At 38.3% G+C, this 23,228-nt stretch overlaps 1 protein-coding gene across 1 annotated transcript in view; it reads left to right on the top strand.

The window, feature by feature from the left end:
• The first annotated feature begins 2,678 nt into the window (after positions 1 to 2,678).
• Positions 2,679 to 23,228, top strand: part of LOC111188311 (NACHT, LRR and PYD domains-containing protein 12-like) — a 50,589-nt gene continuing 30,039 nt past the window's right edge. Inside the window, exons 1-7 of the mRNA XM_049472970.1 lie at positions 2,679 to 2,731; positions 3,249 to 3,365; positions 4,089 to 4,140; positions 5,016 to 5,223; positions 7,597 to 9,370; positions 20,577 to 20,750; positions 22,836 to 23,009. Coding sequence (XP_049328927.1) covers positions 2,679 to 2,731; positions 3,249 to 3,365; positions 4,089 to 4,140; positions 5,016 to 5,223; positions 7,597 to 9,370; positions 20,577 to 20,750; positions 22,836 to 23,009 — 2,552 coding nt within the window. The remainder of the gene's footprint in view (positions 2,732 to 3,248; positions 3,366 to 4,088; positions 4,141 to 5,015; positions 5,224 to 7,596; positions 9,371 to 20,576; positions 20,751 to 22,835; positions 23,010 to 23,228) is intronic.

Here is a 23,228-nt window from a genome sequence, read left to right as displayed (position 1 = left end):
TGAAACAAACTAATACAAGCTCATTTTTACAAATTCTTTGTGATTTAGAACACTTTTTTTATCATGATAAGGAACATTTTTCTTAGATTATTAGATGTATTTTTATATAGATAGATAGATAGATAGATAGATAGATAGATAGATAGATAGATACTTTATTAATCTCCAATGGGGAAATTCATTTGTCCAACAGCACACAAATAACAACAACAAAAAACAAAAACACACAAAAAACATACACGACAGAGTCCACACCCAGGTACAAAAAAAAAGTGCTAAATGGTGCTTATTAAGTACACACATCAGGTGTTAAGTAGTCTAATTCCAGCAGGAACAAATGACCTGCGGAACCTCTCAGTCCTGCAGCAGAGAGAGAGGAGTCTATCACTGCGCCTGCTCCTCTGAGCTGCCAGGATCCCATGCAGAGGGTGTCTGCTATTACTGAGGATACACTCCATTAAACACCTCATCCTCTTCTCCACTAACTGACCCACAGAGTCCACTTTCCCGCCCATTACTGACACACACTTCCTTATATAGATTTTATATTAGTATAGTAGTGTCTCTTTTGTGTGCACTACAGACAGGAAACTGCATTCTCATATTTTTTCATCACTGGAACATAATTCAGGTCTAAAGTGGTTAAATTACATTTGCTGAACTATATATATATATATATATACAGCTCTGATAAAAAAAAAAAGAGAGCACTTCAGTTTCTGAATCAGTTTCTCTGATTTTACTATTTATAGGTTTATGTTTGAGTAAAATGAATATTGTTGTTTTATTCTATAAACTACAGACAACAAAAAGAAGCAGAGCTTTTAAACCTCAAATAATGCAAAGAAGTTCTAAGTTTTATGAGTTCAATTAAGCAATAGAACACGAGAGGGAGTGTGTTATCACAAATAACTTCACGGCTGTGATTCGGTCATAGGCACGAGCCGAAGGCGAGTACCGTAAATCATCACAGCTGTGATGTTATTTGTGATAACACACGATCTCGAGTGTTCTATTGCTTTTATACAACGGTTGTTTTTTTTATAGAAAATGAAGAAAGAAAATAAATTAAGGAACTTTAAGAAATTCAGTTTGAATATGATTTTAATATGGACTGTGCCTTCCGCCAAAAAGTAGTTCCACAAAAACTGTAATAGAACTGAAACTTAACTACAAAACGACGCATGGTTCATACAGACTAACACCACGAAAGTTAGCTTGAAATCAAAATTGTGAATAAGCGAAGATGGTAACGTTAGGAGCGTGAAATAACGCTAATACTCTCCTCTCCTGCTCCGTGGAGTCGTCTTCAGGTGAAAGCTGCGCATTTTTTGAGCATTTCTGCTTGTTTTGCTGGGTGGTGTTAGTTTTAGCTAGCTGGCTGGACTGTGGTTAGGTTAGCGTAGCTTGCTTTAGCTCCACAATTAGCTTAGCCTAGCCTGGCTGGTTAGCGTTCTGGCTGTCAGACGGAATTAGCCGAGCGATTTTCTTTCCCTTTTTTCCACAAAGACGAGCCAGCGCTGCGGGCGAGCGTGCCGCGGCTAAGCACTAGCCTGTGCTAAGCTAACGCTGCTGCGGGTGTCCTGTGTGTATAAATATGCCGTTACTCGGCAACGCATCGGTGGAGTGATACAAGTTTAGTGTGAGAAGGCTGTGATGTTATCCCATATATCAGCACGGCTAGAACACTTCTTAACCAATCAGATTGTGAGATCGGAACTAACTGTTCAATCAATATTTGCTGGAAGAACCCTGTTTTTTTAATAACAGTTTTTATGGACCTTGGAATGTTCTCCTCCACCATTCTTAGATAACTTTATTCAAGCAGTTCAGTTTGGTTTGATGGTTTGTGATCATCCATCTTCCTCTTGATTATGTTCCAGAGGTTTTTAATTTGGTAAAATCAAAGAAACTCGTAATTTTTAAGTGATCATTTTTTTCCAGTTCTGTACATTTCAAATAATCTTTACTTTACAAAATAGAAAAAAATATTTTGCCACCTTTGCAGTTCCTCTGCTGTCCACTGGGGGAGTGTGAGGTTAAGCCACTGCTCTATATGATGAATATATGAGTGATTTACAGTAATCAACTATTACTCACTCAACAGTGCTGCATTTCCAGTTTTCTTTTTTCATGAAGACATATCTCTCTAAACTCTCCACTCACACTTGTTTAGTCATGTGTGCTGTGACTGGCCAACCTTTACAAATGTTTCAGCACCTCGTAAACCAGTTCATCTGGTTTAAAGAGTAAAAAGTTCAGTAGCGACGTTGGAGAGAGAATCAGAAACAGAGCTTGGAGAGAACACCCTGCCAGGTAATAAACTTTAAATCTGAATTTAATCTGAATTTACTTGATGATTTGAGGACTTTTTAGAAAAGCCGAAATCAGAACACAAACCAACAACTGATAGAACTGCATTTCACACACAACTTTAAGATGAATTAAGCCTTGTGCTGCTTTTACAGGATTAGGTGTCTCTGAAGGAGGAAGATGAGCTCCAAAATGAGTGTCTCTGGGGAACAGGACACACAGGAAGCTGAGAGGTGAGAGAATAATGTGATTGGGTATAAAGTGAAAGGTTTGCTGGAAAGGTTGTAGATGGTGTCTGATACTGGTTGTGTTTTAGACTGGATCAGGATAAGAGATCAGACTCACCTGAACCCAGCTGTGTCTCCATGAAGAGTGAAGAGTCTATGGATAAACCTATAGAGTTCAGAAAGGACAACAGGTAAGGATGACACGACTGGAGAATAAGATGAAATATGACTTCTGGTGATCTGCAAGAGTAAATGGTTAAAATGATTGAAGTATCTGACAGATAAAAATAATATTAATAAATGAAGAAAGAAATGGATACTAATGTAAAGTATTTAGCCTGTTTCAAAATTAACATTTGTTGTTTTTATTATAAGAACTGTGTTTACAATTAAAAGTGGGATTACCACTTACTACTTACATACAAAATCTTACATTAATAAATGAGTGAATCCTAAGTAGTTATACATTTAAAACTCATTAAGAATATAATTACCCATATTTATGATTCATGATTGTTTATTATGTGTTTCATAATTTTACTAACACCATTTTTATATAATATTAAGGACTCTATATTTTATTAGAATATAAATTTACATACCAAACTTTACCTTAATATAAGAGTGAATCCTGGTATTTGCACATTTTATACACAACAAGTATTATTAACTGTGTTTATGATTTTGTTCCTTATTTGAATGTTTTAGTGAGATTCAGAGAGAGAGGACAGACCCTCCTAAACCCAGCTGTGTGTCCATGAAGAGTGACCGGTCAATGGATCTTCCAAGAACCTTCAGAAAGGAAGACTGTTCTCCTGAACTGACGTAAGCTATTTTCAGTTATATTTTACTGTTGGTCAAATAATCCAAATTACTATTCCAGAATGGCAGTCTTAAGTGACAGATTTGTGGTGATGTTATATTTTGTCATGATTGGTGATATGATCTGTAATGTTATGTTAACTGATGTTGTGGAACAAATTATTGAATGACGGAAATGATAAAACTGACATGAAAATTCACTGCATAATAAATACAGTGAATAAAGTTACAAAATTCATCAGTGCATGATGGATGTAGCTTAATGTGAAAATATTGAGAAAAAGTGTTTCTAATTTTTTTGCATGTATGTCACTCTTAAATACAAATTTAAATATTAGTTAAAGACAACACAAATAAACATAAAATATTGTTTTTACATGAAGGTTTTCATTATTAAGGGAGAAAAAAAAAATCAAACATGGCCCTGTGTGAAAAAGTATGTGCTCCTTAACTTAATAACTGGTTGCGCCACCTCTAGCAGCAGTCACGGCACTGTTGAGAAAATTTGCTGCAATTCCGCCACTTTGGAGTGTTTTCATGCACAAACCTCCTTTTTAGGTCATGTCACAGCATCTCAATATGATTGCTGGTGTGTTTGGGATCATTGTCCTGCTGCAGAACCCAAGTTCTTTCAGATTGAAGTCACAAACAGATGGAACTTTCTTTCTGTAGATATATTCACAATCACCATTTAGTAACATATGTTAATGATATGTTTTCCAACAGAGTCCAGAAGGAGACTCCAGAAATCAGCAGGAGAAATATGGACTTCATATTAAAGGTGTGTAGGTGTGACTAATGCCAGAGCACATGTGAACACTGTAAAATGTTATTTGTAAAATGTGTTTTAAACTTTAAATATGAAGTGATATGATATAAAATATAATTGTACATTTTATGAGTATAATTTCAGAATAGATCCAACATGTTACTGTTGTTAACTGATTAATGTTTATTAACCTATTAATTAAGAAGAAAGCTGCATTTTTTATTCTGCTTTTTTATTAGAGCTGCTTTTATTATTGTAGCATAATTATGACAAAATATAATGTGATAATCATATTTAGCAGTAGTTTCAGTAACTAGCTGACTTGCCCTAAATGTGCAAAGCACGTGTGAAACACTTTTCTAGTCTCATCCATTGGTCAATTAGGTCTTTAATAGTCAGTATGAAAGAGATTAACTTATTTTTCTAAGATGATTTACAGAGATTTACTTAACATACTCATAAAATACAGAAAAAGTACAAGAGTAAATGTGTTATATGTTGGTTAGATTGTATTTGTGTATAATTATAGTCTACATAATGATTAAGTCACACATCAGTAATGCCACACATTAATTTATGATAAGTACCATTTATTAGTAATCAGTTCAGAAATCCAGATTATCCCAAAGATTTTACTTCAATACAAATGCAGTCAAAGCTCTAGAGCCACATATATTATATCATATTTTGTAATGTTCAAAGGTTAAATATATCCACACTGTAATAACATGTTCTGTTACATTCTGAGAAATCTCTCACTTACTCTCAATCCAACACAACACATCCCATATCCAAAATATTATATTGACATAAACCACACATTATTTTATAAAACTATTATCTGTTCTTGTTTTACTACCATTTCTTACCATGTGTTTAATCAGGAACTGGAGCACAAAGTCATCTCTCTGGTAAAGAATCAGCTGAAGAGGTTTGTGAAGATGCTGAAGAATCTGGATTACCCAGCATGCTCTGGGAGAGAGGAGGAGGATGAGGAGGATCAGAGTGGTGTCAGAGAGGGAGCGCTGAAGATCACACTGCACGTCCTGAGAAACATGAACCAGACAGACCTCGCTAACAAACTGCAGACCAGTGAGAGTCATGTGATTTCTCATTATGTAAATTAATTTAGAATTTAAAGAGAAGAGAATTTAAGAGATAATGTAGAGCTATAGATAATGTAGAAACAGGTTCTGAGTTATGAGTGTGAGTAGGTGATGGTATATGTTCAGTGTTAATGTTAAAGAGGTAATGTAGAGCTATAGATAATGTAGAAACAGGTTATGAGTTATGAGTGTGAGTAGGTGATGGTATATGTTCAGTGTTAATGTTAAAGAGGTAATGGAGAGCTATAGATAATGTAGAAACAGGTTCCATATTATATCTTACTTTATTTAGTGTGATACGAGCATTCATTGTTTTAATAAACACACTGGTAGTGATCTCTCAGATAGGATCTGAACCAGGTGAGGGCAGATCTTTTAATTCCTATAAGATTTTAAAACCTATCGATCAGAATAGCGTAATCTATGGGGTTAAAGGCAGCAATAAAACCTAGCAATACAAAGATGGCAGTGCTGTGATTTACAATTTAAGAGATTTATGTACGTAGCACATGCTAAGAGATGAATTGACTATGTCAAGTAATGGTTCATCAGCATTTAACATTGCCTCTGTTGAAGAACTGTGTTGGTACCAGATCTAATATACAAGAGGAAAATGTTGATGAGTAATTACACTAAAGTATTTTTCTGTATCTGGGTTGAAATACTTTAGGTATGCCTTAGAGCTGTGCAGCATTCATCAATGTTTATAGCTATGTGTTAAGACTTTTATAGTCAAATATTATCAATATTATCATCAAAGAACTTCTTTTAATCATTACCATTAACGTCAGCAGAATAACGGAGGTAGTTTGTTTTTGGTTGTCAGTAATTTTAGCAACAGTACTGAAAAGGAATCTCGGACTGTTTATTTCTTAATAAGAGAGTTTTTAATTAGGTATTTTCTGTAGTCTACAAGACTATGAGACCACTTCAAAATTCCTAACACCATATTATTACATGGGCTGAATCAACAATAGTTTAATATGGTACATATTAATAATATTAATAGTAGGGATGCAACAGTACAGTGTGGCCACGGTTCGGTTCATATTGCGGCTCTTGGGCCACAGTTTCGTTTCGGTTTTAATATATTAATATTATCTAGCTCCAACATGCAGCACGTTTTTAGCCCTTTCTATTTCAAATCAACAAGGTGCTCCTACTCACACTTGCAGAGCCAATTAATAAATATAAAAAAAATAAAAAATATTAAATATAAAAAAGCACAGATTAATTCAAATCACTTCATTATAAAAAAAACACATATTCCTACCATTAGTCAAAAACAGGCCAAATTAAATAAAGTGCAGTAATATGCAAAGAAATGATCGCACACTGTGATTTATCTGCTGACTCTTTTTTACCTTGTTTATCAAACTCAACGCTGAATCCAAAATAGTCCCAAACAGTGGATTTATAAGCCGACTGCAATTTTTAAAATTTCCTTTTCTCCGTTTCTGTTCACTCTCCATGATCATGCAGCTGAGAAAGTTTTGTTTAATTAGCCCTCAGATCTTCAGCGTCTGCCTACAGAGCGCTGATTTGCTCCTGGGAAATTCAGATAAAATTCTGATTGGTTGTTGCCTGGTTGTGGAGAGACATGCCGAGGGAAGTAAAATATAAAAAAGGTCTTCCCTGGGTCCTAAACAGTCCTGGCTATCGCCCACAGAATACAGTGTCCAATCAATAACCACAAATGAAACATTTGTTTTTTCACCAGCGAGACAGATAAGGACCAGAACCAGACAGAGACAGGTGGATAAACTCAAACTTTTTATTTTCTTAACAGGGAATTAGAAAACTCAAATTAAAGTGTTCTTTTTTTCTGTAGGGAGGAAAAACAGTGGTTGGGTGGGGGTGGTGTTGTGGGGTGGAGACGGAGGAGCAGGGTGGGGGAGGGAGAAACACACCAGCAGGGTAAAAAAAATACACAGCGTTTCCTCGTGGAGTAAAGACATCACTGCTCCTCCTGCTCTGCTTTAACGCTCTGCTCTGTACTGAGTGTCTTCACGTTCCCCAGCCGCTCGTGCTCAGCAGCCCCTCCCTCAGCCATGTGCTGCTTCACTGCGGGAGCGTTTATGCGGGGGCATCCAGTACCATGTAAGTTACAGTGACAGAGCGTTCGTTTGCTCTGTTAGTGCGCGCACCGTAAATATCGCTGTTCATCCAGGTGTATCGAACCGAACTGGCCGAACCGAACATTTTGATAAAATACTGAGAACCGTTGCATCCCTAATTAATAGCAATATCATATTAATAGTATAGTAATAGTATGTTAATAGTATATTAATAGTATATTAATAGTAATATAAAGTGTTAATATGTGCTTTATTTTTCCTATTTTTTCTCTGTTTATTAGAACTGGCTCCATCCTGCCACCGAAAGCTCAAATCAACACTGAAGGGAAAATTTCAGAAAATTAAAGAAGGAATCTCAGATCCTGGAACCTCAACCCTTCTGAATGAGATCTACACAGAGCTGTACATCACAGAGGGAGGGAGTGGAGAGGTCAATAATGAACATGAGGTCAGACAGATTGAAGCAGCATCCAGGAGACCAGCAACACAGGAGACACCCATCAAATGTAACAACCTCTTTAAAGACCAGTCCATCAGAACTGTGCTGACTAAAGGAGTTGCTGGAATTGGAAAAACAGTCTCTGTGCAGAAGTTCATTCTGGACTGGACTGAAGGAAAAGCCAATCAGGATGTTCCCTTCATATTTCCACTTCCTTTTAGAGAGCTGAATCTGATGAAAACTGAAAAACTCAGTCTGGTGGATCTTCTTTATCAGTTTTTTACAGATACAAAGGACATAAAAAAGAGAGATTATCATCGTTACAAAGTCATGTTCATCTTTGATGGTCTGGATGAATGTCGACTTCCTCTAGATTTCCAGAACAATAAGAGAGTATCTGATGTAACACAGTCAGCCTCAGTGGATGTGCTGCTGACAAACCTCATCCAGGGGAACCTGCTTCCCTCTGCTCTCCTATGGATAACTACTCGACCAGCAGCAGCCAATCAGATCCCTCCTGACTGTATTGATCAGGTAACAGAGGTACGAGGGTTCAGTGACCCTCAGAAAGAGGAATACTTCAGGAAAAGGATCAGAGATCAGAGCCTTGCTGAAAGAATCATTACATACATGAAGTCCTCCAGAAGCCTCTACATCATGTGCCACATCCCAGTCTTCTGCTGGATCTCAGCCACTGTTCTAGAGAGGATGTTGGGTGAAGCAGAGGGAGGAGAGATCCCCAAGACTCTGACTCAAATGTTCACACACTTCCTTATCTTTCAGATCAAACAACGCAGCCAGAAGTACCAAAGAAAAAGTGATGTTGATCTTGACCAGACTAGAGAGATTATTCTGGCTCTGGGAAAACTGGCTTTCCAACAGCTGGAGAAAGGAAACCTGATCTTCTATGAGGAAGATCTGAGAGAGTGCAGCATTGATGTCAGAGAAGTGTCCGTGTACTCAGGAGTGTGCACCCAGATCTTCAGACAGGAGTCTGAACTTCACCTGGGGAAGGTTTTCAGCTTTGTGCATCTGAGTGTTCAGGAGTTTCTGGCTGCTTTATATGCGTTTCTGTCCTTCATCTCCAACAACAGAAATGTGCTGCAACAGAAACACAGTGGATTTGGTTTCTCCAAAAAAGGAACAATTTCTGAATTCCTGAAGAGAGCCGTGGACGAGTCCTTACAGAGTGAGAACGGACACCTGGACCTTTTCCTCCGATTCCTTCTGGGTCTCTCACTGGAGTCCAATCAGACTCTCTTACGAGGTCTTCTGATACAGACAGAGAACATCTCTCACAGTAAAGAGGAAGTAGTGGAGTACATCAAGCAGAAGATCAGGAAGAATCCCTCTCCAGAGAAAACTATCAGTCTGTTCCACTGTCTGAATGAACTGAATGATCATTCTCTAGTGCAGGAAGTCCAGAAATACCTGAACAGAGGAGGTTCCAGTGATCTCAGTGGAGTTACTCTCTCTCCTGATCAGTGGTCAGCTGTGGCATTTGTGATGCTGAATTCAGAAGAGGAGCTGGATGAGTTTGACTTGAAGAAATTTGATAAATCAGAAGAATGTCTTCTGAGATTGCTACCAGTGGTGAAAGTATCCAGAAAGATTGTGTGAGTATTTTCATTAGGGCTGTCCCTAACGATTATTTTTTAAACGATTATTCTAACGATTATTTTTTTCGATTAGTCGACTAATCTATTTATTGAGAAACATATTTAAATAATTATTATTTTACGTTTTAAAGCAAACGATAAAATACTATATTTATATATAATAACAACAACAACAACACAAGCCTACTAAACCAAACCCCACACTTATAATCACTTACATGTACAACACGTTTAGATCTATAACGCTAAAAATGAATAAGCTCCCATACACCACAACCGTGTGTTGCACTGTTTTCTGTGACCGCTAGATTTTGTGACCACGGGCAAGTAGTTCTCAGCAGACCGGTGCACTGGCCGATTCGAAACGTGTTCGTTTCTAATGTTTACCCCGACTGGCCAAAACGGTTAAGTTTAGGGCTGAGGGTAAGGTGTAGGTATAGAAAGCTTCCGTTTTGCCAATGAACGCTCATAACCGTGAGCACTGGTCACAAAATTCCGACGGTGACAGAAAACGGTGTAACACCGCAGCGCCGACGGCGCTAGCTAAAATAACTTAAGGCAGCTAGCTTAGCTAAACACCTGAACTTATGAATAATGCTACTGTTTCTGGAAACTGTGAAATGCCATGCACAAATATAAACCAAAAATGTATAATTTCTGCCTGTGGCAGGTTTAAAACCTTTGGTAGACAGCCTTAAGTCTTTTTAAGGACACCCGCGGAGACTCTGATGTAAACGGTAACTTACTGTGTGACCCTGTTGACATAGTGCTCCTGGATGTTTGCGCTTCAAGTGCTCCTTTTGCACATATGGCAGAGGACCACATTGTTGCCCTTTTGCGTGAAATGCTCCCAAACTTTAGATGCCCGCTGGCGTTTTTTTGTAGCTGGAGATTGCTCTCCGGAGTCCATGCTCTCTAGAACTTAGATTCTCTGCCCGAACCCGACATGTCCGACCCGAAATCCGACCCGGGCTCCAGAAAATAGTCCGAGATGTAGGCGTCTGTTTTTTAATTATATTTTTATTTTTAAAAAAAGAAATAACGAAAATAACGGGGTGTTGTGCCGATTCTGTCCGCGAAGCGGGAGTCAGATTCAGCAGACAGTCGGATTCGGCACAAGCGCGGCAGCACCTCGCGGTCCGCGGTGTCAGTTGTAAGCGCTCGCGCTAGCCGCAAAATACGGCAGAAAACACTGAGGGAGCTGCAGAATTATGTATGGGACTAGAATATGAGCTCTCACCAGAACAAGCGAATCTCACTCTCTCTCTCTCTCTGTGTGTCTCTCTCTCTCTCTCTCTCTCTCTCTCGCACGTGAACTCCTCCGCGTTTGACTTGCAGAACTGTGTTTAGCTGTTCTTAAAAATCATTTTAATTAAATAATAGTTCTATGCTTCTATGTTACCGTGTTAATTAACATATTCACGACGCGCCGACGCACGTTATGCAAATCGATGTATTTTCGTAATCGATGACGTCGATTATGTCGACGCGTCGCCCCAGCCCTAATTTTCATTATTCAGTGTTTAACCTGGGCTGTTTTATATTTTGTAGTATAGAATTGTCTGTCCTTTGATGATTTTTTTTTAAATTGAACATTCCAGTCAGGTGTGTGTTTCCCGAAAGTGATCACTCTTAACGATTAAGAAATTACTTGTGCAGAACCTAAGAAATGTACAAGCCAGTTCTATGAGTATTTCTCAAAGAGCTTTGCAAACCAAAACGTACACCTAATAGTTAACCAGTTTAATGTACTAAAACTCTTTCTGTGCACTTAAGATGTAATGTATACAAAATGAGGTGTTCACATTTAGGGTTAGTGAGCATTAACGTTGCCACAACATTGCAGAAAAAAGATTAGCAAGTGTGAAACAGTTAAGTCTACTGTTTCACACGAATAAGCTTTTCACTTTTCCAATAAATAAACATCTGAAGAATGTGAAATTGTATTACTTACATTTTTACATCCAGTTGTTTATCTCTGAGGAGGTTTCTCTGTCTCTCTGCAGGCTGTGTGAGTGCAGTATTACAGAGAAAGGCTGTGCTGCTCTGTTTTCAGCTCTGAAATCAAACCCCTCCCACATGAAAGAGCTGAATCTGAACTACAATAAACCAGGAGATTCAGGAGTGAAGCTGCTCTCTGAAATACTGATGGATCCACTTTGTAAACTGGAGAAACTACAGTGAGTGTTGTTGCGTTTGATTTTCTTAATTCTTTGCATTTCACAGTTGTTTGTGTTTAGTTATAATATGAGGAGCTTTCTTCTCTTTCTACAGGCTGGAATTCTGCAGTATTACAGAGAAACACTGTGCTGATCTGGTTTCAGCTCTGAAATCAAACCCCTCAGAACTACGAGAGCTGAATTTGAGCTACAATAAACCAGGAGTGAAGTTTATCTCTGATTTACTGGAAGATCCACGCTGTAAACTGGAGAAACTACAGTAAGTACTACCCTGCAACCTAACATGAAGTAATATTCATTAAAATCTGCTCTTGATTACCATCTCTCATTACTTCAAACATGCATTACACAAGTTTGTTCACTGAACAGTTTTGTCATGGTCACTGTACGAGTACATATACGGTCAGTGTATGGTTTCCTGACAAGTCCCTGGCGAAGATAAATGAGCTAAATTTGCTTTGTTCCAGAGGGAACATGTGAGAAAGTTGGTCGAAGTGAAAACAGATGCAAACAGACCTCAAATAGACTTTAAAATCAATTTAATTAGATTTTATAATGTTTAAGTATATTCATATTTTGTATTTCAGAATTTAACACCTTTATAAATATCATAACTCTTTTGGTGATTATAGTACTGTTTTGAAACCTGAACCAATTCAGAGCAGAAAACAGCTAGTAGTAAGTAATATATTATACTGTACAAATATTGTGACTCTTAGTGTTAGGGCTGCACGATATATTGTTTAAGCATCAACATCGCGATGTGCACATGTGCAATAGTCACATCGCGGACCCTGCAATGTCACGTAATGAAATAAAAACAAACACGCCATTGCAGTGTTTTGATTCTTGAAACATGAAGTAGATACACAGCGTTCTGAGTGAGCAGCGTCATCGCACGAGGGGGAGGGGGTGCGGGCGTAAACACAAGGTAACTGCAGGGTTCGGTCATTAAAACCTGGAAACCTCATGGAATTTGAAAACAACAAATCCGACCGGAGATTCAGCTGCTGAGAAACGTGCCGAAATCTCGCTGTTCCTTTAAACTGTGAAACAGACTGGCCGGATTTAACTAATTTTAACTTAAAGTGAGAGGTGTGTGTGCGTTTGTGTGTGTATGTGTGTGTGTTTGAAGGAGGGGGTTAGGCTTATTCAGTGTAGGTCGGTTTATATATCTCACATTTTCCATCGTGTACATTAAAGATAAATGTTAAAATTAGACAGAAAATTACTATCTCTCTTTTAGTTTCTGTAACAACTACACTTCATTACACTAATTGATAAGTGATTTACATATTAAACATATTACACGTTAAATAGTTCAGTAATAAAAAATCTCTATGACCAAAAAAAAATTTGCTTTAATGTTTTATTTTTGAGCCAATATTAAAAGCAAAAAAAAAATAATGAGCTGTTTGCTTCTAATATTGATTATTGTTCTGTATACAGTTCTCCTGCTGTTGTCTGACAGGTTAACTGTGTGACTTAAATCTCTTTCAAGTTGCTATTTTGTGTTTTATAAGACATTTTTTAGGCTGCAATGGCCATCTCTTTCTCTCTTTCTTTGGGAAGCAGGTTTAGAAATCCCAGCCAACAGCCAGATTATTAAAAATATATTAAAAGTTTCGAACAAAATAGTCTTTGTAATGTTATTTGATGAAAGTATGAACCACTGTTTACGGGTTAAACATTAGAAATGCTTAGCAGTGTATGGAATCAGCTCAGAGATAATTCCGTTATACACAATAGAGCTCTCAGGATTTGACACACATTTTCTTATTGAAGATTGTCAGCATTGCTGAAAGAAATGTTTTTTTTTATTATTATTTAAAACATTGTAGGCCTACTATAATCTGTTTTGACATGGATTTTTTGTTGTGTTGTTAATGTCTGCACTGATATTTTAAAGACTGTACGGTCATGAAAATATGAAAAGTGTATGAACCCTGTAACCGCCTCAGACAGCCTGTCCAAAGCTGTGCACCTCAGTTCCGCACAGTTTTGCGCAGATATTTCCAGTTAAAGCTGAATTCATACTTTTAATCCCAGAAAAAAACACTCTTATTTACCTTTTAAAAGGCCATTTAAATGCTCAATTGTCGTTGTTTTGCTGTTTTCCTCGGGTTTTGAGTGCTTAGCTGACTCTAAAGCGCTGACTCAGCTCTCGGTCGGTCCGGGTCTCTGTGGTTAGACAGCGCACGGGTGGGGGCGGGGTTGGTGACGTCACGGGTAGTGCATTGTGTAATATCGCAATATATATTGCAGAAAACAAAAAAAATGTGATGTAAATTTTTTCCAATATCGTGCAGCCCTTTGAAGAGCTCTGTCTTCAGGAGTTTCTTACAGATAGTGATAGATTCTCCTGATCTGGTAGAAGAAGGTAGTTAGTTAGAGGTGTTAGGAGAGTAAGTGCTCTTTGAAGAGCTCTGTTTTCTGGAGTTTATTAAAGATAGTGAGAGATTCTCCTGATCTGGTAGTAGAAGGTAGTTTGTTCCACCTTTGGGGAACTCTGTATGAGAACAGTCTGGATTGCTTTGTGTGAATGTTTGGCAAACCGAGGCAACGTTCATTGGAGGAGCGCAGCGGCCGGGAGGTAGCATAGGATGGAGTGCAGGAACAAACATATGTATCAGACAAGAGTATTTTATATGGTTAACCTCAGTGTCTAAACATGCTCTGTGTAACACAGTATAAGTTAAATGTGTGTTAAGCTGTCAGTGAGATTTGTCCTTCTCTCATCAGGCTGGAATTCTGCAGTATTACAGGAGAAGACTGTGCTGCTCTGGTTTCAGCTCTGAAATCAAACCCCTCCCACCTGAGAGAGCTGAATCTGAACTACAGTAAACCAGGAGAGTCAGGAGTGAAGCTGCTCTCTGATCTACTAAAGGATCCTCACTTTAAACTGGAGAAACTACAGTGAGTTACTGAATCCCTATAATTTAACAGAAACATCATGGACAATAAAAGTAGATTAAACCAGTTAAAATTAAAATTTTCTCTCCAAAGGGTCTGTGACTCTTCACAATTACGTGAACTAAATTTAAATGAGAAAAGGATAGGAGATTCAGGAGTGAAGCTGCTCTCTGATCTACTGGAGGATCCTCACTGTAACCTGGAGAAACTACAGTGAGTACTGAACTACACACCTGTGCACACACACACCTACAGTCACTGTGTAATATCAGTATAATACACAGATTATAATTCCAGTAAACATGTAATTATTAAGAAATCTGAAACACAGAACTTAGCCACAGCGGAGACTTTTACCAAAATACACAGCAGGATTTTTTCTGGGTTGGACTGAAGTGGTGGGGTTCAGTAAGGAAGCACTAAAGATACAACATTTATGAAGGGCCATTGTTAGCAGTGTCTGAGCATTAAATTACTTTTCCCCATCAGAATCTGAAATACTTGATTGATCCCAGAGGGAAATTTCGGTTGTTACAGTTGCAACCATTCATGTAAACACTACAAAATTCTCTACTCATTTAATCTACACAATAAAATATTATACAAATACAAATATAATAAAATAAAATGACCGTAGTTGTAATAATAAAGAATTTCCTGTATAAAAATTCTAATCATTGCACCTCTTTTTTATAATTACTATTACTCAAATGCAAAGAATAATAATAAGAAAAGTAAGTAGAGGAAGAAGCACCATAGTGTCACATGTTGAGGGAGGAGTTTTAGAGTTTTATCACCACAGGTAGGAAAGACCTCCTGTGGCGCTCTGTGCATTTTGGCAGAATGAGTCTTGCACTAAAAGTGCTCATGTGACTCACAACTGTGTCCTAAATGGGTGGGAGAAACTGTCCATAATGTCCTGCAGCTTAACCAGCATCCTCCTCTCTGACACTGCCCTCAGCAAGTCCAGCTCCACACCCACCACATCACCAGCTTTACAAATCAGTTTGTTGAGTCAGCTGCTGCCCCAGTATGGAGGATAGCCCTCGCCACCACATATGCCGCAGAAAATACAGACAACTTTGGTCTGTATTAAAGGTCATCAGTGTTCTTAGCCCAGGCAAGTTTATTGTCATTGTACAGTCCCAGATATCTGTAATCCTCCACAGTGTCCAGACTGACCCCCCTGATGACCAGCAGTGCCTTGTTCCTCCTCAGATTCACCACTGGTTCCTTAGTCTTTTTCACATTGAGCTTAAGACTGTCACCCTGTACTCATCCTCCTCACCCCTACTGATACACCCAACTATTGCAGAGTCATCAGAAAACTTCTGAAGGTGGCAGATCTGTGGTGTAAATGGTGAAGATGAAGGGAGAGAGGACAGTTTCCTGTGGTGCTCCGATGTTGCTAACCACTCTATCAGATACACAGTGCTGCAGGCGTACATACTGGGGTCTGTACAGATAGTCTACAATCTAGGACACAAGGGAGGTGCCTACGTCCATTTCATTTATCATCAAACAACAGGTCGAATGCTGTTAAATGCAGTGGAGAAGTTGAAGAACATGACCCTCACAGTCCTGACTGTTCTGTCTAGGTGAGCATAAACTCTGTTGGGTAGGTAGATGATGGCATCCTCAACTGCCAGGAAGGGCTAAAAGGTAAACTGAAGGGGGTTCAGAAGTGGCTGGACCATGGGCCGGAGCTGATCCATTAGCATACAGCAAGTCCAATGTTCCTTCCTCTCTGGTAGGACAGTCCATGTACTAAGTGAGTGTGGTAGTGCCTTAGCTATTGTGACGTGGTTAAAGTCACCTGATATGGCATTAACAGCACTCAGGAGGTGAGATTGAAGATGTGTCACTGTTGAATAAATGACATCACCCGCCGATGTTGGGTTGGCAGAGGAAGGAACATAAACAGCCACATTGGGAAAACTCCCTCTGTAAATAATATGGCTTCAATAATAAGAATCCAACAGCAAGTAGCTCAATGTTCAGACAACAAACACATTTCTTGATGGAAATGAGTCCAGGGTCTCTCCCTCGCTCTCCCTGTGTGCTGCTAATTTTTCTGTTCTGTATTTCCTGTGTTTCCGCCTCCAAAAATCTTTGGGGAAGTTAGTTGTCCTGGTCATCATGCCGGCCAGCTTCAGTGTGATCAGCTGATCCCAGGTGTAAACAAAGCAGTCATGTTGCTGTGCAGCGCTGGAGGAGAAGAGTGAAAGAAGCACTTTTATGGTGAAAAAAACAAACCAAAACTCTCTCTACTACCATGATTTGAGAGGGCACAGTTCCACTAAGTTGCCTTGTCAAAATGATATTGGAATGATAAACAATAATTAAAAAGAAGCAAAAAACACGAACAGTTGCTACTATAATTTCATTATTCAGGAAAAAACATCTATTCAAATAATCCTGGCCCTATGTGAAAAAAATTGCCCTCTAAACCTAATAACTCGGTTGTGCCATCCTTAGAAGCAACAACTGAAATTAAGAGTCAGTCCTAACTTGTCAATGAGTCTCTGTGGAGGAGTTTTGCTCTTCTTTACAGACTTGTTATAATTCAGCCATGTTAGAGGGTTTTTGAAACATGAACAGCCTGTTTAAGATCAGCCACAGCAAAACCTTCAAATCAAATTCATTTGTATAGCGCTTTTTACAACTGTTGTTGTCACAAAGCAGCTTTACAGAAACATGATCACAGGACAAAGAATCAGGCAAAACATTAAATATAGGAAAGACAGAATACAGAACCCCCAGCATGCACGGAGGCAAGGAAAAACTCCCTCAGAGCTGGAGGAGGAAGAAACCTTGGGAGGACCAAGACTCACATTTAAGGGGGGATCATCCTACCACTGGTCAAACAGCTTTTAAAGAAAAAAAAAAGTCTTAATACGTCCATATAGGTTTTATGTATTCGGGATTATAGCAGCGCCACTAATGGAAGCAGTTAGAGTTCATGTAAGCTTGGATGTAATCTGTAGTGGAGAGTAAGATGGATGATGAGCAGCTGATCTGTGGTGGGTGATGGAGAAGAGCTGACTTCAGAAACTTCCATCAGTCTGGATGGACAGGGGACATGAGAGCCTGAGGGTGCAACATCCATCAGTATCGGGTCAGACAGGTGGGCAGTCAGTAACTCGGAGGAGCAGAGAGATGGAATTAGTTTTAACTGGATTTATGTAAAACAGAGAATATAAAACATTATCAGAGTGTGGCAAATGACTCTGGCAGATCTAAATAAAACAGCCTAACTAAAGGCAGAGAGCCAGAAGGTAACATAGACACGAAGGCTCCCTGAAACATCGGCATCCACCCACTGCACCGTCCACAAACCTGAGTGACCGTGTGCAGTGGGAGAACAACAGCACCAGCATCTCAGTTTACCACAGTTCCCTCTGTCCATGAACCCCTGGATCTGCAGCCTTATCTAAAGTGAAAAACATTAATTACCAAAAGCTAAACTAAACAAGTAACTTTTCAGTCTAGACTTAAAGATTGAGACTGTGTCCTGAACATATTCGGGGAGATTATTCCAGAGTTGAGGCGCTTTATAAGAGAAAGCTCTTCCTCCTGCAGAACTCCTCTGAATTTTAGGAACTACTAAGAAACCAGCACCCTGAGATCTAAGTAATCGCGGTGGTTCATAATAGGAGATGAGATCTCGTAAATACTCAGGAGCGAGCCCATGTAGGGCTTTATATGTTGACAGGAGAATTTTATAGTCTATGCAGAATTTGACTGGAAGCAGTGCAGTGCTGATAGGACTGGACTAATATGCTCAAATGCTCTAGTTTTATTAAGAACCCTGGCTGCAGCATTTTGAACTAGCTAAAGTTTATTTAATTACTGCAGTAACATCCTGACAGTAGTGCATTACAATAATCTAGCCTTGAGGTAATGAAGGCATTTACTCATTTTTCGGTGAAAAAAAAGCAGTTCTAGTAATATTAGATATGTGTTTACCGAATGCTAGATCTGAACCTATGATAACACCAAGGTTTTTAGCTGCTGAACCAGGTGTGACGGAGAAGTCGGACAGATTTAACATTAAGTCTGATCATTTATTTTTAGCAGCTTTGAATTTCTGTTTTATCATTATTTAATAGGAGAAAATTGTGAGACATCAATGTTTTCACATCTTTTACACATTTCTCGATTTTCTTTATTCTCACTCACATTTCTTGATCAGAGGTTTAATTACCGCTGTTTTAATGACTTTGGGTACATGCCCCAGGGTAAACGATGAGTTTACTATCATTAACAGTTTAATTATATATGGCTGTACCTGTTTTAGTCATTTTGAGGGAACTGCATCAAGTGTGCTGGTTGTGCTGTTTGATGAGGAGATAATTTTCTCTAGTTCTAGCTGTTGAAGTGGGTTAAAAACTCATCATAACTTCAGTAACTGAGTTTTGTCCTATATCAGCCACACCAGATGACATATTTATCTGTTGAATTTTATCCTGAATGTTTTCAGTTTTCTATCAAAGAAGTCCATAAAAGCGTTGCAGGTGTGAATGGCTGGAATCTGAGATTCAGTACCTGCCTGGTTTTTAGTTAATTTGGAAATAACACTAAAGAGGCCAGATACACTGAGTGGGCTTTATTAAGTTCTTTCTATACAGTTGTGGTCAAAAGTTTACATACACTTGTAAAAAAACATAATGTTATGGCTGTCTTGAGTTTTCAATAAGTTCTACAACTCTTATTTTTCTGTGATAGAGTGATCGGAACACATACATGTTTGTCACAAAAAACAGTCATAAAATTTGGTTCTTTCATAAATTTATTATGGGTCTGCTGAAAATGTCACCAAATCTGCTGGGTCAAAAATATACATACAGCAACAAAATTTGTCAATTTTGGTGATGTAGCGAGTTGTGTCAATCAAATTAGCTTCATGTCATGGCCTCTTCACTTCTTGTAAGTGATTCTGATTGACTACAGCTGTTGACTTCTCATGAGCCCATTTAAATAGGGCTCATTTGACCCAGTGATTAGACTCAGCTACAAAAGCTACAATGGGAAAGTCAAAGGAACTCAGTGTGGATCTGAAAAAGCGAATTATTGACTTGAACAAGTCAGGGAAGTCACTTGGAGCCATTTCAAAGCAGCTACAGGTCCCAAGAGCAACTGTGCAGACAATTATACGCAAGTATAAAGTGCATGGAACAGTTGTGTCACTGCCACGATCAGGAAGAAAACGCAAGCTATCACATGCTGCCGAGAGGAGTTTGGTCAGGATGGTCAAGAGTCAACCAAGAATCACCAAGAAGCAGGTCTGCAAGGATTTGGAAGCTGATGGAACACAGGTGTCAGTCTCCACAGTCAAGCGTGTTTTACATCGCCATGGACTGAGAGGCTGCCGTGCAAGAAAGAAGCCCTTGCTCCAGAAAAGGCACCTTAAGACTCGGCTGAAGTTTGCTGCTGATCACATGGACAAAGATAAAACCTTCTGGAGGAAAGTTCTCTGGTCAGACGAAACAAAAATTGAGCTGTTTGGCCACAACACCCAGCAATATGTTTGGAGGCCAGATACGCTGAGTGGGCTTTATTAAGTTCTTTCTATATTTGATAAGACTGCCTTTCCATGCAGAATAGAACACTTTCAGTTTAGTTGATTGAAATTATTATAAATTTTGTACTAACTGCTTTAAGGTACGACTTTGATCATTGTACCATGGTGCAAGCTTTTTTGTCTCTCTTTTTTGTGTTTAAGGGGAGCTACACGATCTAAAATAATCATTTTCTAAACAACTGATTAGTTTGTCTAGTTCCGATGAGTCTGCTGGACAGTGTACTAGAGTTGAAAATCAGAAAGGTTAACAGTAAGTGACTAAGAGAAATCAGAATTTGCAAATTTACTAAACAATAATGATAGAGGCAGCTGTGTGTGTGTGTTTGTTAGGGAGGACTTTATCTGTATTTGTTATTTTTATACATAGGCAGATTTTTAATTTGTAATCAAGCAAGAAAAAAGTGTTCACTGAGTAATAAGAATAAGAAAAAAAATAATAGTATATAAAATATACTAATACACCTCCTTCCTAAGGGGTGTGTGTTTATATGTCAGTGTTTCTAATGGATTATCATTTCTCTCTCAGGCTGGGTCGGTGTAATCTATCAGATAAAAGCTGTGCAGATCTGGCCTCAGTTCTCAGCTCAAACTCCTCAACTCTGAGAGAACTGAACCTGAATTATAATAAACTGCAGGATTCAGGAGTGAAGCTGCTCTCTGCTGGACTGAAGAATCCACACTGTAAACTGGAGACACTGTGGTAAGATCATCAAAATACAACAAACAGAATCTCACCTTCACACACACACACACACAAACATGATCTCTTATGCAAATTAAATTAAGCAGGTGTGCTCGGTCCAGATTAGGCCGCCGATATTTGCACAAAATGCATATCTGTATCGGATCGGAAGGCACAAGAAAATACCGATCCAGACTCCCGATCCAGTTTTTTTCACAGTCCGATCCGGGTTTTCCAGCGCACTCATTTAGATAATACATTCCAGTTTTTGCTGTGTTTTCGCCAGTGAGAGTAAAATCCGGTCAGCATTTTTCAGCACACCTTCAGCAAACGAGCATAGCATCTCCCCGGGCCGGGAAAGATGAACTCCGGTCAGACCGGCTGGAGGCAGCGTTAGCTCCCTTTATGAAGAGTTTTTTCTTTGAATTTAATAAAGTTTTCTCTCTTAACATTATGATGTTTGCCTGTTGTGTTTTTAGTGTCATTATGCTTATTGTAGTATCACATCTCAACTAGTGGGTATGGGTAAATTTCACAATTATTTGCAAATAAAGTTTATGAAACATGTTATGTTTCTTATTTATGCAATTAAAAGGTAAAACTGTGTGAAACGTAGCTTATTTTGATAATTTAGCTTTAATTGCTTATAAAAAATATTTATTATATTATGGTTACATTACTAACACAGGAGCAGGCTGACACCTGAGCATACTGAAATGCTCGTCTTTGTAAAAAAAGAATCTCCCCATCATGCTCGGACTGCAGGCAGGGCAAACAGTTGGAATTGAAGGGAGTGTGTAGATGGGGGTGGAGCAGCAAAGTGTGGAGGAGATTGGGGAGTAGAAGGCATTTTGATTTTAAATAGTTTACAATATTTGCACTGATTTTTTTTAAGCTTTGGTTTACACTTGTTCAAGAGCACTGATGAGTACAGCAGTCAAGAGTACTGATGCTGTTAATAGACTATTTTCTACTCAGTTTGTGTGTTTTGCTTTTTTAATACAATTTACAATATTATTTGCACTTATGGCTTTTTAAGCCTTGGTTTACTGTCGCCATTTCTGTTTGTTATTTATTATGTTGTCTATTTTGAGTTTATTAATTGCTAAATAAACAGGTCAGTTTCTCCTTACCAACCATTGTGTATTATTCAAACAAACCTAATTCAGCTGGCTACTTGTTATCAAGAGTAAAACGCTTTTCAACATGAGTTTGACAACAAAGTAAGTTGGCTAAATAACTTTAAACTTTAATACATGCTCGGATAGGCCGGTATCGGTATCGGCCGGTATCGGATCGGAAGTTCAAAAAGCTGGATCGGGACATCCCTAGTCCAGATACCAGGTGGAGAAGTGGAGACAAAGTGAAAAATATAGTTTGGGAGGGAAAGGGGAACTGCTGTGTTTTTGTTGGTGTGAATGACTGGAATCTGAGGTTTATTACCTGCCTGGTCTTTTCTATATTTGACAAGACTGTCTTTCCACTCAGAATGAAACACTTTCAGTTTAGTTGATCGATATTATTATAAATTTTGTACTAACTGCTTTAAGGTACGAGTTTGATCATTGTACCACATTGCGAGCTTTTTCTGTCTCTCTTTTTTGTGTGTAAGGGGAGGTACACCATCTAAAATAATCATTTTCTAAACAACTGATTAGTTTTTCTAGTTTCAATGAGTCTGCTGGACAGTGTACTAGAGTTGAAAATCAGGAAGTTTAACAGTAAGTGACTAAGAGACTATGTGCTATGCTGCATGAAAGTAAGACAGCACCTATCTATCTATCTATATAAAGAAATCAGAATTTGCAAATTTGTGTGTGTGTATGTGTTAGGGAGGATTTATCCGTATTTGTTTTTTTTTATTATACATAGGCAATTTTTTTATTTGTAATCAAGCAAGAAAAGAGGTCACTTCAACACCTACAGTTGCACTTATTTTAATTCACTGACTAGTAATAATAAGAAAAAGAATAATAATAATAATAATACATAATAAAGAATATAATAATTATCTCAAAAATATACTAATACACCTCCTTCCTAAGGGGTGTGTGTTTGTGTTTATATATCAGTGTTTCTAATGGATTATCATTTCTCTCTCAGGCTGGATTGGTGTAATCTATCAGATAAAAGCTGTGCAGATCTGGCCTCAGTTCTCAGCTCAAACTCCTCAACTCTGAGAGAACTGAACCTGAATAATAATAAACTGCAGGATTCAGGAGTGAAGCTGCTCTCTGCTGGACTGAAGAATCCACACTGTAAACTGGAGAAACTGTGGTAAGATCATCAAAATACAACAAACAGAGCATCTCACCTTCACACACACACTTGATCTCTTGAAAAATATAAATTTGGAGGGAATGGGATACTGCTGTGTTTTTGTTGTGAAAACATTGTTTTACCATATACTTTCTAATTTTTTCAGCATAGCAAATACAACATTCTTTTAGAAAAACAACAAAAAATTACTTTTTATTCCCACTTTTATGGGTGTTG

The sequence above is a fragment of the Astyanax mexicanus genome, unplaced genomic scaffold (genome assembly GCF_023375975.1).
Source record: "Astyanax mexicanus isolate ESR-SI-001 unplaced genomic scaffold, AstMex3_surface scaffold_32, whole genome shotgun sequence".
In the NCBI taxonomy this organism is placed as follows: Eukaryota; Metazoa; Chordata; class Actinopteri; order Characiformes; family Acestrorhamphidae; genus Astyanax; species Astyanax mexicanus.
This window is presented reverse-complemented; position numbering and strand designations above follow the sequence as displayed.